Source organism: Seriola dumerili, unplaced genomic scaffold (assembly GCF_002260705.1).
Source record: "Seriola dumerili isolate Sdu_G_001 unplaced genomic scaffold, Sdu_1.0 BDQW01000019.1, whole genome shotgun sequence".
Lineage (NCBI taxonomy): Eukaryota > Metazoa > Chordata > Actinopteri > Carangiformes > Carangidae > Seriola > Seriola dumerili.
In genome coordinates this window covers 790,654-806,972 of record NW_019174274.1, presented here as the reverse complement: position 1 = coordinate 806,972, position 16,319 = coordinate 790,654, and the positions used below count along the sequence as shown (strand labels likewise).

Below are 16,319 nucleotides of genomic sequence, written 5' to 3'. Positions count from 1 at the left end.
GCAATGTGAGTTTTCAAAAACTTGATCTCAATCCAGCTTGTTTAAAAAGTACAGCCTTGACCTGAGAGATACAGCGGATTGCATGCTTACATTAAACCACTCAGTCTGTCAGCACCTGGACACCTTTAAAGCCACGTAAGGTACATTTTCCTCAGCTTTACACAAGCATATGAAAAAATTTCAAAGCACAATAATCATGTTTAGATCCAGGGCTGTTTTTCTATCGTTTGATCATTGAACCAAGGATCAGTTTAGGGTGTTAAACACTGTATATGTGGCTCTAAATGAAATTTCAAATTTCCTTAGCCTTGACCAAACCTCCAAAGCGATGTGGTTTTGTCATGAGGGGTGAAGAGAGCTTGACGACAAACACAAAAAGCTTTCCTTGATTTGAAACTAGGTTGACTGACACACAATTAAGAACCCTTTGGTCCCTGCCAATCCTCTTCAGCTTTTGATATTGAAACCCAATCTCAGGACAAAGAGCAGCACTGATTCCTGGTGCAGTCATCGTACCTAACAGCTGCAGGGATGACTGCAGGGATGAGAATGTCAGAGGTACCAGCAGCCTTAAATGGAGCCACTACTCTGGTGTGAGTCCTCCAAATGACTCTGTTATACATTTAGCAAATTGTTTACTGACACATCCTTGTTAGCAGACATCATTTGTTACTTTTAACTCAAGAATTACTCCAATGTTGATTTCTCTTCATTCTATTTCTGCTCTAAGGAACTTTTCTATGCTCGAGATGGTATGCCAAGTGCGTTAAGTCAGCGGCCGTCACAAAGGGGTCGAAGCTATGCGACCTGCACTGAATGTCAAAATATCTATGACGACAGTTTGCAGTGTGTGTCAGTGGCTTTGGCTGTCCGAAACACTCCACTTGAGGAGATAACTTAGAGAGCCATTGTCTGAGAATGCAGGCAACAAGTGTCAACAGGAGGGAATTGTTAAAAGCGCAAAGGGAAAAAATGTTAAATGCTTTGGATACGTGTCCGAATATACTTTGGTTTTGATATCTCAAATACCACTGGTGTGGCAGCTTGTAGAAATGATAAATTTACATAAAATGCACTATACACACCGAGTTATCTTTACAATATATCACAAAGGGAGAAGGTTTACAGTCAATATCTAAAAAAACATACATTTTAGATACAACTCATTCTTGCACAAAGCGTACTGGAATTGGACACTATATCTAAAAAATATATGATAAATTCTGAATACTCATTAACTGTCTGATTTTGATGAATCTGGGACTGATGAGCCATTTTGACTCAGCCAAAGGAGTCCTGCATCATTCACAGAGTCAGATGGGTTTAATTTGTATTTCCATCCATTCATAATTAGTTAATTTTTTTCAGCTACATGTTTGGACCTGCACTATCAAAGCATGTCGGCTGTATTATATTTTTTTCCCTCTGACTTTTAAGTGCTGATAAGACATTAAACCTAAACTTTGCTAAACTTTGTGTATTATGTGCTAAACAAGCCATTATGTGACTGCCTGCTGTTGTGCACAGCAAACTGGACATTCCTCAGGTTGCAAGTCATTTTTGAATTTGTGAGGACAGTCAAACTATCAAGGGAATTTCAACATCCAAAGGTCTAGTTTAGGTTTGCATTGAAGGGTTTTTTCCAAGTCTAACTTTCAAATAATAATATTATCTAGTACAGAGGTTTGAAAAGTTAAGCATAGGCTCATTAGTTAATAATAATAAACGTTATCTGGATGTCATGCAGTTGCGAGTTTACAGTAGTCAAAATATGATTATGGTAATTTGAGGAAGAAGATTAACATTATTTCTGAATCGAATTATTTCAGACTGAACTACTGACATAGTTCTCAAGTCCTCAGGTCCCCTGAAAGAAGTTATTTAAGAGGTTTCCAAACAAAATCTAGTTGAGACCCCTTGTCACAGGTTATGAGCAATTCGAACAAAGTGTGATTTTTCTTCAAAATGATGTTGTTTGGGGATCTATAGCAAAACTAGCAAGTGATCTCCTGGAGGATTAAATATAATAATAAATATAACACTGTTTTATTATCTAATTTTGAAAATTGAACATTTTACAAACCAGAAAGGTAATGGATAAACAGTTTGAACATTTAGATACTTTAATTTATTTAAATTAAAAATACATTTTCAAACAGTAGTTTATGTGAGACTAATCTGACCCCATTTACGGGCCAGCGTGACTCATGACTTAAGGAGCTCCGGCAGGCGGGGTGTCCTTTCTCTTGTGAGGTTTAAGTAAGGATATCTATTGAGCTGTGTGATCCATCGCAGACCTCTGCCTCCCCTCTATCTTTAGTGAGCCACGGTCTGTGAATGGAGAGCCTAACTTTATCTGGCCCACTGTCATCGAAGCTGCCGGTATTTTTAGGTGGTGGCTTGCAGTGGCAGCAGCTGTGAAAGCATTTAATGCTGCCCGCCCTCCATTCCAACTCTCTCTCTCTCTCTCTCTCTTTCTCTCACTCTAGTACTGTTGGACAATGACAGCATCAGAGCTGACGCATAAGCCAACACTTGACTGAAAGACTGTGGTCATTTTCTTCTCTGCCACCTACAACCTAACACCAAAACGCCGGACACAACCAAGACGTGATACCTGTGACTATGGGCCACCAATTGTGAATGGAAGATCTACTTTTTCTAACTTGCTTTGACTCTCAGTGAACAGGAGGTGTGTCGATTGTGAGCCAGAACCTACAAACCACAAACCCATCCAGAGAGACAAGGAACAGAAGTCTCAGAGAGCTGCGCGACTGCTCCACAGAGCAACAGAACGAATATCGGCCATTTCTATGAGTCAAAGAATAATTGAAGGAAGGGTCAAGGGTCATATGTTTTGAGGACATCATCTTTAAGTAAACACCACAACAGTGACAGAATGCTTTAAAGAGAGCTACTCATAGGAGCGGTAAGTTTATCCTTTAACTGTTCTTTTGTTTCTCTAGACACAGCTTCATGTAAGTAGAATAATTTCTTTCCATGTGCCAGCAAAATGCTTAAAGGGAAGCCGAGTCTGTTTCATGCATTTACTGATCACAAGTCTTTAGAAATATCTGACATGCTACACAAAGAGCTATTTTCCAGACATGATCACTACACTACACTATATGATCCACGCTGTTTAGAGGATGTGCATTAGACACGAGAGCATGGTGTGTCATGGTGTGCCAAAAGAAAGATGGTGACAACATGAGGGAAGCAAATGAGCCACAGTAACATTTTCCCCTGGATGCTCCCAGATCAAACCAAAAGCTGTTAGAATGTTAGAAAGAGGAACTTAGCTCCAGATAACAAACAGCTTGGGTTGGTGCTAAACCTTAAAGATGTAGACAACATGACAACAATGCAAGAATCCAGAAACAAAGAAAATCCATCAGGGAGGATACAGCTGACATACATGCTCTATACATGCATGGGTATATGGTTCAGTTTCGTCTTAGTTAGTGACTGCAGGTGTGTCACTGCACAGTTTGTGTGCTATGTGACACATGGTCTCTGGAGTCTTTTTTTGGATAGACTACTTTATAAATACACTCTTCAATGAGTTACAGCACCAGGTGTGAGAGAACCGAGAGTGGTTTACGTTTGCTCAAAACCCACTTAACTAAACCACTGAACGTGATAAACACCTTCCTTAACACGTTAACCTCAGTTCAGCTTTGCTAACTACACTGCGTGTTTTGACGGATGGAACATTTCGATACGGTCTTCTTTGATTTGAATCATCTAAGTCAGATTCCTGATCATAAAATTTCTTTTAAAAATATCTCACATTTGATATGCAATCATCTGGCTTGGGTCAGCTGTAAACAGACATGTACAGAGTACAATGTCTCAGCAGCAGGAAAACAAGTTTTGCAAATGTAAAGATTTTGTTTGACTCTGTCTTTCTATTGAAGTTGATTACTTTCTTGTCACACAGCTCCTTCGTCATAGATAAGGGGATCATTTCCAAGCAATCCCACAACAAAAGAAATTATTTCACTCAAACCAGAGAGAGTGTGACATTATCATGGATATTTTCGGAGGTGCTCCTCGTGTTTTGGGCTACCCGCGCCCTGTGGTGGCACAGTGTGGCACAAATGCCACACTGAGGTGCCAAATTGGTGGGGACCCTCGTCCTGATGTGATCTGGGAGCGTAAAAATGTCCAGATCTTGTCCGAGGGACGATACCAGCTGTCAGAGGAGGGAAAAGTTTACCTGCTGACCATTACTGGGGTGACCCAAGAGGATGCTGGCCAGTACATATGCAAGGCTAGAAATAGCATAGGTGAAACATATGCAGCAGCTTCCCTCAAAGTGGAAGGAGAGGCCCAACCGCAGGACGGGGGACAAAGGCAATTAGGGGTCAATGGTGTGAATCAGCCGATGAAAGAAAATGGAGAACTTGAAGGACACCTGAATGGCTACTGCAAAGTGCAAAATGGTGAACACAGGAAAGAAAATGGAGCAGAGATAAATGGAGAACACAAATGGAACGGCAAGTTTATCGAAAAAAGAGAAGAGGTTGATTTGACATCTGATGAGAAACCCCGATTCCTCATAAAGCCCCTGTCTCTGCGTGTGGACAGGGGAGAAGATGCCGCCTTCTCCTGCAAAATCTGGGGCACTCCTTTGCCAGAGGTGACATGGGAGAAAGACGGGAAGAAGCTGAATGACATCTTTGAAAGTTCACACTTCAGCGTGAGCAATCAAGATGGTGGTTGGTTCCAACTGAAGATCTACAGGACGCGCATGCCAGACAAAGGTGTCTACACCTGTAAAGCCATCAACTGTCACGGCAACGCCTTGGCCGGGGCTGTCCTTCTGGTCGAGCCCGTACCAGAGCGAGAGGAGAGTAAAATGTCCTCCAGTGGTCACACTAACAGCCAATGGTCACCAAAACACAGGGGCGGGCGACTCAGTTTGTCGAGGCTCACAGAGGAGCAACCTGTCAACCCATCTACAGTCAAGAAGTTTGCAGTGGCAGAGGGGAAACATGCCAAGTTTCGCTGCCTTGTGACGGGGAAGCCGAAACCTGAGATCATCTGGAAGAAAAACGGGGTTCCCCTTGATCCCGGGAGACGTCATCTGATATTTGAGGACCGAGAGGGTTACTACACGCTAAAGGTCCTTTACTGTAAAGAGCAGGATACAGGACTGTATGTTTGTGCAGCATCAAACGCTCTTGGAAACACCCTCAGTGCCGTTCACCTGTCCGTCAAAGGTAGGATATTCTTCCCCGGTTTGCAAACAATCTGCTTTTACTGCAGCTCTAACTGGCTAAACACACAGATTTCTCAACGTGACATGGTGTATATCATTGCTCAAAATGAAGTGAATCATCTAAAAGGTGTGAAGTCATAGTCTTCATCATGCCAAACAATAGTGCAAGAGCAAAGATCATACACACACACACACACACACACTTCAAGATATTCTGCACCAGTTTCACTCATCGTTCTAAGTGAACATTTTAAAGAAACAACTAATGGTCCAAATGAATGAGTCAGTGTGTCTCATATCTCCATCCACATGGATAATCTGTAAAGTGATAAGATGCACTTGTCGAGGCTAATTGTTTTGTGTGCATTGTTGAAATGTATTAGCATCACCTCTTAAAGCAGCTAATTATTTTGTCCTAATCCCTTCATAAAGGGCAGATAATTCTCAGCGCCACATAACTTTTCATAAGTATTGTCCTGTACTGTGCCAGCTGCCACTATCATAAGTGCCAGCTTAGCCCTGGGGTCAACATATCAGTCCTTAATATACCGATAATATGGAGCGGCATAACAACAGCTGTGCAAAAGCATACAGTGGTGGCATCAGATGTTCCAGCAAACTGAAGAAGTATGGTATAAAATAAATTACTGATAATTTACCTCACATAAATTTCGATTAAGGAAATTCAATCCAAGAAATCGCACATATCAAATGGATGTAATATTTAACATATATTTAAAATATTTTTTCAGTTTAAACCACCATTGAGTATTGTCATTATACTACATTATTATTATTGTTTGTATTTTAACCTACACAGTAAACTGAGACCTATAAACAAAATCTATAGCCGTCATTTTTGTTAACTTTAAAATGCAGTAAATACCTCTATCCCTTGTTCTTCAGGCTCAGCTGTGCGGTTCAAGCGTCCATTAAGAGACGTGGAGGTGAGGGAGAGGGATGTTGCTGTGCTGGAGTGCGAGGTGCCCGATGAGTCGGTCCCGGCCGCCTGGTACCTGGAGGACCAGAGGCTGATGCCCAGCAGTAAATACGGGATGGAGCAGAAAGGAACCAAGCGAAGACTCATGATCCATGATGTCGGGACAGATGATGACGGAGTGTATCTCTGTGAGATGCCTGATGGTGCAAAGAGCATTGCAGAGCTATCAGTTAAAGGTATGATGTACTGAATGCAGAAATACAGCAGTTAGTACAAAGTAACCTATCCAAAGCAACTAGACAGAGTAACACATTAAGTTACTTGAAAATAATTCAATATCATCATTAAAAGAGAAATGTGTGAGTCTGATATAAAACTGTAAATCTACAACGGAGAAGTAATAATTAATGAAATATTTTTCCTACTTACAGGTACTATTGTTCGTAAGCTTCCTCGGAAGCTGGAGGTCCTGGAGGGCGAGAACGCTGCCTTCTGCGTGGAGGTGGAGGATGACGACATGGAGGTCCACTGGTTCAAAGATGGTCTGAAGCTACACGAGACACACCAGACGATCCTCAAGTCTTTTGGCAAAACTCACATTCTGGTGTTTGTCAATGTGGCCTATCAAGACTCAGGGGTAGTGACTTTTGTCGCAGGGAGATCCAAGACCTCATCACGCCTCAAGGTCAAAGGTACTTTTAGGAGACACCAATTTCTAAATTTGTTTCATGGTTTTTCTGGCTGGTTAGCAAAACATTCTGAGAGTGATATTAAAGAAAATTGTTGAAAGCTAGACTTGAATAGATTCCATGAGGAACGCTCTAACAACCAGGCCCTCCTGCCACGAAGACTCACTCCTACATTCTTCATCCTTCTCCCCCGTCCTTTAGCCTCAAGACACTGTCCCCCTATCTGCCCTGTGGGTGTCAAGATGGACGTAGATCGACCCAACAGTGCCCTTCTCACCTGGGTTCCTGCCCCCAACAGCCAGACGTCCACCCGCTCCATCTTCGTGCTGGAGAGAAAAGAAGTGGGCTCCCAGGAGTGGCAGAAGTGTTTCACCACAGAGACTGCCACCTCCGCTGAGGTCACTGGTGACAGCGTGCCATGCGAAGGCGACTACCGCTTCCGTGTCTGTTGCATCAACAAGTACGGACGAAGTGGTCATGTGGAGTTTCCCAAAGTCGTCCATCTGGGTGAGGAAATGGCTGTGAAGTAAAATTGTACATATGTTATTGTGTGCATTTCATCATACTGTGAACCTAAAGAGAGTATAACGCTGCTAAATTGTCCTCACTTTGTCCAGATGTAGAAAGAAAAAAAGCTCATATATGTTTCATTGGAAGCATTTTATATATATATATATATATTTTACCATTATTTTCAAAATGAATTATTATATTTCATGTCACTTTCTTGGTACAAATCCATCACAGTTCTTTACTAATCAATTTGTTTTTGTTTTTTACTAACCAATGTTATCAGTTTGTATTAAACAGGTAACTTTCTCCCCTTAAAAATGTCAATATCAGTATTGGCCACAGAAATTGCTTTGAATTTTGATAGTTTTGCTTTTGTTAACTTGTAGTTTTGTTTTTTGCATTTTTCGTAGTTCCTGGGCCCAGAATTCGCAGTCACCTCCAGGGCTGTGAGGTTGTGGAGGGAGAAGATGCTCGCTTCTCCATCGAATTGTCTGCCTCAATGGTTGGAACCTGGTTTCTGAATAGCGCCCAACTGCAGCATGGCGGACGATACCTGATACAACACTCACAAACACAGCACTCATTGGTTATCCGTGACATCCGCACAACAGAGGACACAGCAGAGGTCACGTTCATAGCCAATGGAGTTCGGGATTCAGCTGTGCTCAAAGTTGCATGTAGGTGTTAAAATCTGCTAATCTTGCTCATTCTAGTATGTGATAGAAGAATGTTTTGGGAGTTTGTTTAATTTGTACGTTCATTTCTTTGCAGCTGCTGTTTTAAAATTCAGCCCTCTGTCAGAATTAGACAGCAATAAGAAGGTGGAGTCTGGTGATGCTATTGTTCTCTACTGTGAAGTCTCCCACCCCTTTGCAAAAGTATCCTGGTTCAAAGATGGCGAGGAGCTCCAGATGGCCGATGGCTTCAACATTCAATCAGATGGGAACATGCGGAGGATTGTCATTCAGTCAGCTGACGCATGTCACTCTGGAGTTTATACATGTGAAACTTCAGGGGATGTTATCAAATTCAACGTGGATGTTGCAGGTAAAAGACATTTGAATAGCAAGTTCATCCTCTCGTACCTTGTGTTCCAGCTGTTGACATCCATCCCTTCTTTTTCAGGTCCTCCTGTGGAGTTCAGTCTGGTCCCAGAGGAGGAGCTCCATAAGAGCAGCATGGAGTTGGACCCTGTGGTGCTGCTCTGCAACGTCTCCAGAGAGGAAGCCGAAGTCATATGGTAGGGAGTAAAGTCCTATTAGAGAAATGAATAGGAAGTATTATTTACTGCTCTCTTTTCAAATTCAGTTTTTTAATGATTCTGTTTTTTGAAGTGTTGTTTTTGACATGTAGTATCCCTTATCTTTGCATTCAGAGGCTTTGCATAATTACATATACATAAACACTGTGTTTTGGTAAGACTGCTATGACATTAAAAAGGATAAAGTGAGTTGATCATGTTGTAGTACTATTTGGTTCATTTGTTGCAGATACTTACAACAGACATTGCTGGAAGGTCTGACTTACTTCATTTATCTACTCTTTAATAGGCTACTTTGATTTATTTGTATTTAGTCTGTGATTTATTTATACCATTTATTTTATAGTTGTCTTTATCAAATTTGTGTCCCAGGTATAAGGATGGCTGTGAGATCCAGCCCAGTGACAACATCACTCTGCAGGCAGAGGGAACTGTGAGGAGGTTAATAATCCGCTCTGCAGAAACCTCAGATGCTGGAAGCTACACCTGCCAGGCAGGAGACAACAGCATGGAGTTCACCGTCAATGTCCGAGGTACAGGGACAGTTCTGATTCCTGCTGGTCTGAGTAGTAAATTTGTGACACATGTATCAATTCATGATTGAGATAGGATGAAAGGTGTTATTTACACACACATTAGTTACATTAGAAAGCTAAATTTGCCTCAATCTGCTTCAACTATCTACAAACACAGAGCCTCCAGTGATGATTGTGGAACCTAAGGATGATGTTGTGATGAAAAGCTATATCTCAGAGGAGATCCACCTGCAGTGTGAACTGTCCCGCTCCAGCGGGAAGGTGCAGTGGTTCAAGGATGGCCAGGAGGTGGAGGAGAGCAACACTATCCAGCTGATATCTGAGGGTCCTTACAGGAGGCTGACCATCCTCTGCGGCTCGGTGGAGGATGAGGGAGAGTATGTCTGCAAAACAGATGGAGACTCTGTCTTCTTCCAGCTTAATGTCACAGGTTTGTACTCACTTCTGGTTCTGCTATATTCCTACTGGAAAGGTGTTACATCACCAAAATGCTTTCCACATATTCAGAAGATTTCCAATAATAACCTGGTCAAATAAAGGTTACATTTTTTCTTCCTACTCTAGAACCACCAGTCCGAATTGTTTCCCCCAGTGAATCAGAGCTGGAATTGACCCATTTGGCATCAAAGAGGCTGGTGCTCAGCTGTGACATCTCCCAGTCAGATGCTCCTGTCCGCTGGTTCAGGGACAGCTTGGAGGTAGAAGAGAGTCCTAACTTGATCCTTGAGGTGGATGGGGCCCAACGCCGGCTAGTTATACCCATGCCGACTGTGGATGACACAGGGGAGTATATATGTGACACTGAAGATGACTCTGTGGCGTTCCTGGTAACTATTACAGGTAGGAAGGGGGACACAGCTGTAATTATTTAGCATCTTGATAGATGAATAAATTTATATAAATTCGATAGCATTTCTATCATTTATGACTCTTTCCTCTTTAATGACTTTATTCCTCCTTTTCATTAAGAGCCACCAGTGACGCTTACTCGTCCTAAAAACACACCTGACAAACTAGAGAGCTTTGCTGGCAAACCAATTGTGATGGAGATTGAGGTGTCCCGGCCAAGTGCAGAAGTCAAGTGGTGGCTGAATGGCAAAGAAATTGAGGAGAACAGTAATGTCACCATAACAGAGGAGGGGCTCATCCGTCGTCTGACCATCCATGTTCCTACACCAAAGGATTCTGGAAAATACACCTGCGATGCTGGTGATGATAAAATTGATTTCCAGGTCAAAGTTTCAGGTAAGAGGCAAAAGTTGGCTTTGGAGATGAATTCTGGCTCATGAAGCGATTTTAAAGACAACTATAATATCATATTGAGTGTCAACATGTAATTCTGCATCCTCAGAGCCTCCAGTGAAGATCTTAAGAAAGTCAGAGATGAAGACAAAACTCAAGTCCCTGATTTCTGATGACATTGTGTTGGAGTGTGAACTCTCCAGAGCCAATGCTGTCGCCAAGTGGTACAAGGATGGCTGTCGTATTGAGGACGATGAAAGGTTCTGTGAAGAGGAAGAAGGAGCTTTCCGCTCGCTGGTCATTCTCAACGCTGAACTCAGAGACTCAGGAGAGTACTTCCTGGATGTTGGAGATGACAATATCAGCTTCCAAGTTACAGTAGAAGGTAAAATCTATTTACTTCATTTTATTGTCGAAAGGAATTTGTACAAAAATTCTCACTTGAATAAATCACTCACCTTGTCCCTCTTATGACCTTAGAGCCTCCAGTGACCATTGTAGGAAACTCAATTGACCCAGAATACCAGGAGATGGTGGTAGGTGATGACCTGATCCTGGCCTGTGAGGTGTCCCGGGCCAATGCACCTGTCCAGTGGTATTGCAATGAGAGGCTGCTCATCAATGACTCCCGTACCTACATTGAGAGCTACGGGACTCTGAGGAAAATTATCATCTCTAATATCCAGCCCTCAGATTCTGGGAAGTACGTGTGTGACGCTGTGGATGACAAGATGATCAGTGTCGTCCGGATACAAGGTATGGACCCAGGGTATAGGTCTCAAGAGTCTTAAGAAAAAAAGAAAGCTTCTGATAAAAAAAAGGTACCTAATAGTTGCTTCTCTTTTCTTTTACATCAAAGAACCTCCAGTTGAGTTTGTGAACAAGGAGGATGACATTGTTGTGACGGGTTACGAAGCAGAGAGTGTGACCTTAATGAGTTACGTGTCCAAAGAAAGTGCTCTAGTGCGTTGGCTGAAAGACTGGACACCTGTTGAAGGTGAGCGCTTCCGAGCACTCGTGGAGGGCCATAAGCGCACCCTCACCATCGAGCCTTTGAGGCGCTCTGATGCTGGCGAGTACACCTGTGATGTCAACACCGATCAGATCCACTTCAGCCTGCTGGTCAAAGGTTAAAATTTCAATTTCATTTTGCCAATAACATTACAGAACACTTCAGTGTGGGCTGAAAAGCCATATTAACTTTTTCTTTTTCTTTTTTTTTGCATCACAGAAATGAGAATCAAGTTTGTGAGGCCACTCCGGGACACTGTGGCCCATGCTGATGGTATGGTAACCCTTCGCTGTGAAGTGTGCAAGCCAAAAGCAGATGTCCAGTGGCTAAAGAATGGCGTGGAGGTGGTTGCAAGCAGGAGGTTCTCCATTCGTGCGGATGGAGTGGAGCGAAGCTTGACCATCCACCGTTTGACCAGAGAGGATGCTGGGGAGTACGCCTGTGAGTCCAGAGATGACCGGACTGTGGCCTCACTGAGAGTAGAGAGTAAGTATGTCTGCACTCTGTCTCTTCTTACATACGGCAGCTGCTTCATGAACTTTCTTACGTCTTTTCAGTGCCTCGAGTGGTTGAGTTCCTCACAGAGCTCCACAACACCACCGTGCTTGAAGGAGAAGATGCCACTTTCAAGTGTGTGGTTTCCCCTGAGGATGTTCAGTTGGTCTGGCTCATGGACAATGAGGCTATCACGCTGGGTGATCGTTTCCAGGCAACCCGGAATGGCCTATGCCACACCTTGGTGATTAAGAAATGCCAGGTGTTGGACTGTTCGAAGATTACAGCAGAGGCAGAGGGACAATTGAGCAAAGCCAGCCTCAAAGTTCAGGGTAAGATAATTAAATGACAAGAGAGGAAATGGTGTATTACCAAAATTGCCATTGTAACTTTTATTTCTCTCTCTTTCAATTACGTTCAGAGGCTCAGGTCATGTTTATTACGAAAATGGAGGCTGTCATGGCAGAAGAGTTTGGCGATGCCACCTTGGAAACAGAGATCAGCCTGGAGACAGGGGAGGTTCAGTGGATGAGGCAGGGAGTGGTCATTCAGCCCGGCCCTCGACATACACTGGCTCAGAACGGCTGTAAACGCAGTCTGACCATCCACAACTTGACTCTGTCAGACCGGGGAACCTACCGCTGCGAGACTCTGCATGACCGAGCACAGGTCAAACTCAATGTAGAACGTAAGTGATATAAGGTGGGATGTGATTGAGTGTGTGTGTATATATATCAATGATTATCAATTGATTGCTTAATCTATGAAATGTCAGAAAAAGATATGTAATCTCCAATTACATAAAACAGCAACAAATCCTCACATTTGAGGAAACAGATCCAATAAATATTTTGAATTTCTGCTTGATAGATGAGCAAAAATGAATTAATCATTTGAGAACTAAAGGACATACTATCCAAATACTTTCTAGTGTTCTTGTGAATTATTCAGAGTCAGAGCGGTGCGTCATTTATTGACTGGCATCTCATCTGACACTGATGAGTTCTGGGCAGCAGAAGAGCAGAGCATTTTTCACAGTATGTCACATGCAAAAAGATACTGAGAAGAGCAGGGCTAGACCTGTAAGTGTGAAAAGATTTTTGAAACACAGCCATGCTGTTATACAATAGTATACTGAATGACACTGTGACAATGGACCATGGAGCTACTGTAGGTGTTGTTTTTGTAATGTGATAAACTGAGCTGAGTCTATATTTGAACCACCTTTTACTGTCCTTGAAACTCAGTGTTATTTGAGTGTTCAGTAGAGGTGTTAGCCCTGCCTTCAAGCAGCATGATTATATTTAAAATGCAATTATGAGATTCAACATCAAGTTTTGCCAAACAGATGCATCCCCCAACTTTTACCCAGACTTTTAGGAATTATTCTTCACCTGTATCTTTTCTGAATATCTGGATGGCATCATATAATCCTGATACAATTTTCTAAGAAGTACATCACTCCTCTCACTACTCTACTGTCCCTCATCTCTTCCAATCCAGCCCGTAAAATCTCCATCCGTAAAGGCCTAACTGACCAAGAAACCTTTGAACGAGAGACTGCCTCTTTCGAGGTGGAGCTTTCTCACACAGATGTGGAGGGAATTTGGCAGAAAGATGGTATTCGGGTGAAACCAAACAACCAGTGGCGGGTGAGCACCAATGGGCAAGTCCACAGCCTCACCCTGTCGAACCTCACTCTGGAAGATACAGGTACCATCGTCTTCTCTGCTGAAGGGGTACGCACCATTGCCAGGCTCACAATCAAAGGTAACTAGATTAGCTAATGATTATTAGGTATAGACTCATCCTCCTGGAAAAGTCCAGGAGGACGGACAGAAAAAAATAAGCATTACTGATCGATTCTGATTTGTTGATTCACTCACTGATTAAGTTCATTGACTGAACCTACAGAGACACCAGTGTCTATCTTGAAAACGTTGGCTGATGTCCGTGTGGAGGAGGATCTTCCTGCCACTCTGGAGTGTGAATTCTCCAGACAAAATGTTGAAGTCAGATGGCTCAAGGTAAGAGAAACCAATAAATCCTATCATTGTGCTTGTCTACGTGTTGGCTCATCGCAGAAAAAAATATAAGATTTGATGGCAACAGGTTTTAAACTCATGAGGAATACCTTTGTCTTTTTCCTCCTGTGTATCAGAACGGGACGGAGCTGAAGCCAGGGAAGAACTGTCGGATCTACTCCATGGGTCGGAAGCGGTTCTGTCAGATCCTGCAGTGCTCCCGGGCTGACTCTGGCACCTACACATGTGATGCAGGAGAAATTAACACTTACTGTTCACTGGAGGTGTATGGTAATTATCTGAAGAGATACTACCATACCACATGTCCCATTAACATTTATATGAAAAGTTACATTTTGACAAAATTTGACATTTCAAGGCTCATCTAAGTTTCATGTTGCATTCTGCATCAAGTGAAGTAGCTGGAGTAGAGCTTGTACTATGCCTCCATCTAGTGGTTTTAGGGAGAAACTGAATGCATCAACATGTCTCCAAAAAAGACACTGAATATCTTTGTTTTTGGCTAATCTAATATCCCTGATCTAAATCTCTTTACTAACCTCACAGAGCATCAGTTGGAGATAGTGCAGGATCCGGAGGATCTTTACATTCAGGAGGACCAGAATGCTGTCTTCATGTGCGAGGTTTCTCTGGAGGATGTGACAGGAGAGTGGTACAAGGATGGCCACAAGATCCGGCCCACCAGCACCATCAAGATCCGCACTGAAGGTCAGAAAAGGAAAAGATTAATTATTGATTAGACTGAGTGATTCTGATAAGACTGTGAAACAAATACCCACAATAAATAATATAATAAATTGTGCGTAGCAGGACATATGGTGGGCAAAAAGGGAATTGTAGGGCCTAGCAGTAAGCAGAGAGCAAAGACAGAGACAAAACATACAGATGGGTGAGAAATTAAAGGAAAACCTAAAAGTGTCTTTGTGAGGTGTTATACCACAAGCCGACAGAACCGCTTCAAAATGCCTTGAAATAGATTCTACAAATCTTTTGCTGTTCTCCTTCAGGGACCAAACACTTCCTGCTGATGTGTAATGTCAAAGTTGAAGATGTTGGAGAAATCCGCTTTGTAGCCAGAGATGTTGAATCTACAGCTTACCTTGAGGTAGAAGGTAAGCTACTTTTTACATCTAAAATATCTGACTTAACATCTTAAAAACGTTCATCACCAAATCTCAAAAATTTTCCCCTCACTCCAGAACTTCCAGTTTCCATCGTTAAACCTCTGCGAGACCGAACAGCCCTGGAGAAACATCGCGTGATCCTCGAGTGCACCGTTTCCTCACCTCGCTGCAGCGCCACCTGGTACAAGGGCAGGGAGGAGGTGGTTTCCTCTGATCGAGTGGACATTCTGGTTGACGGCTGTTCCCACAAACTGGTGATCCAGCAGGTGTCTGTGGAGGATGAGGGCACCTACAGCATCGAGGTTGGGGAGCACACATCCAAAGCCAAACTGATGGTGGAAGGTAAGATGGGTGGAGAGCTGAGGACTTGTAAGAAATTTGTGTCCTTGGGGGAGGCAAAAATTAAAGGTGGATTAAGTAATTTTACATCAGCGTTACTGCTCCAGCTCCAAAAACTTCCATCTGTACTTAGGTGTGATCAGTTTTTACGAATACTAATGTGTCTAAAAAAATTCCTTTTCTAGGTGTCAAGTTTTATGGTTTTCTAATACTTCCCCAAAGTTAAAGTGTTTATTTTCTTACTATGTTCTCTCATACCGTGATAACACTTCTTTCGCTTCATGCTGCTGCAGCCCAGGCTCTCCTGATGGTCAAAGAGCTTGAGGACATGGAGGTGACGGAGCCTGAGCCAGCGTCTTTCCAGTGTGAGGTGTCTGTCGACATAAGCAAGCCTCCCGTTTGGACTTTGAATGGAGAGACCCTTCACTCGGGCCCCTCTGTCCGGCTGGAAAACCACGGGACAATCCACAAACTCACCCTGAGAAACACCAGTGTGGACATGAGTGGCACGGTCAAGTTTACCATGGGCAAGGCCAAGAGCAGCGCCACACTCAGTGTTATGGCAGAGTAGAAGAACAAGAGAGAGAAAAGCAAGTGACTCTGAGAGAAAGACAGAAAGTGAAGACACTAACTGCAAAAATTGGATTTACTCTTGTCCCTTAGAACTTTTTAAAATCCACTTCTTGTGATTGGATGGCCTGCACTTTTCTATTCTGAGATTTTTCAAATTGAGGCTATTCAGTGAAGCTGGACTAAGCATTTTAAACCTGAGGGATGTTTCTTCAGTCCAGTTATTCCTTTTTTTTTACAGCATAGATGATATTTATTTGCCTAGTTGACTTTACATTGTTGTATTCTGATGGAAACCCCCCAAATTAAAATAATAAGTAACAGTG

General features: G+C 42.8%; 1 protein-coding gene across 1 annotated transcript; it reads left to right on the top strand.

Annotated features, from left to right (window-relative positions):
* Window positions 1-2,591: 2,591 nt before the first annotated feature.
* On the top strand, window positions 2,592-16,319 carry obsl1 (obscurin like 1). The gene is made up of 25 exons (XM_022761950.1): window positions 2,592-2,929; window positions 3,944-5,228; window positions 6,134-6,403; window positions 6,599-6,859; window positions 7,058-7,363; window positions 7,780-8,046; window positions 8,141-8,416; window positions 8,495-8,609; window positions 9,003-9,163; window positions 9,324-9,596; window positions 9,731-10,006; window positions 10,136-10,411; window positions 10,518-10,793; window positions 10,889-11,164; window positions 11,268-11,537; window positions 11,640-11,906; window positions 11,978-12,247; window positions 12,337-12,603; window positions 13,419-13,685; window positions 13,830-13,942; window positions 14,077-14,230; window positions 14,507-14,668; window positions 14,968-15,072; window positions 15,160-15,426; window positions 15,717-16,319. Exons 2-25 carry the CDS (start codon window positions 4,034-4,036, stop codon window positions 15,992-15,994), a joined length of 6,648 nt encoding a protein of 2,215 aa, XP_022617671.1. The 5' UTR covers window positions 2,592-2,929; window positions 3,944-4,033; the 3' UTR covers window positions 15,995-16,319.

Excerpts from the sequence above, each read along its gene's own strand:
- obsl1 (XM_022761950.1), top strand. The coding sequence starts at position 4,034 with ATGGATATTTTCGGAGGTGCTCCTCGTGTTTTGGGCTACCCGCGCCCT. Across the intron at positions 5,229-6,133 it reads CGTTCACCTGTCCGTCAAAG|GCTCAGCTGTGCGGTTCAAG; the intron begins GTAGGATATTCT and ends CTTGTTCTTCAG. Across the intron at positions 6,860-7,057 it reads ATCACGCCTCAAGGTCAAAG|CCTCAAGACACTGTCCCCCT; the intron begins GTACTTTTAGGA and ends CCCGTCCTTTAG.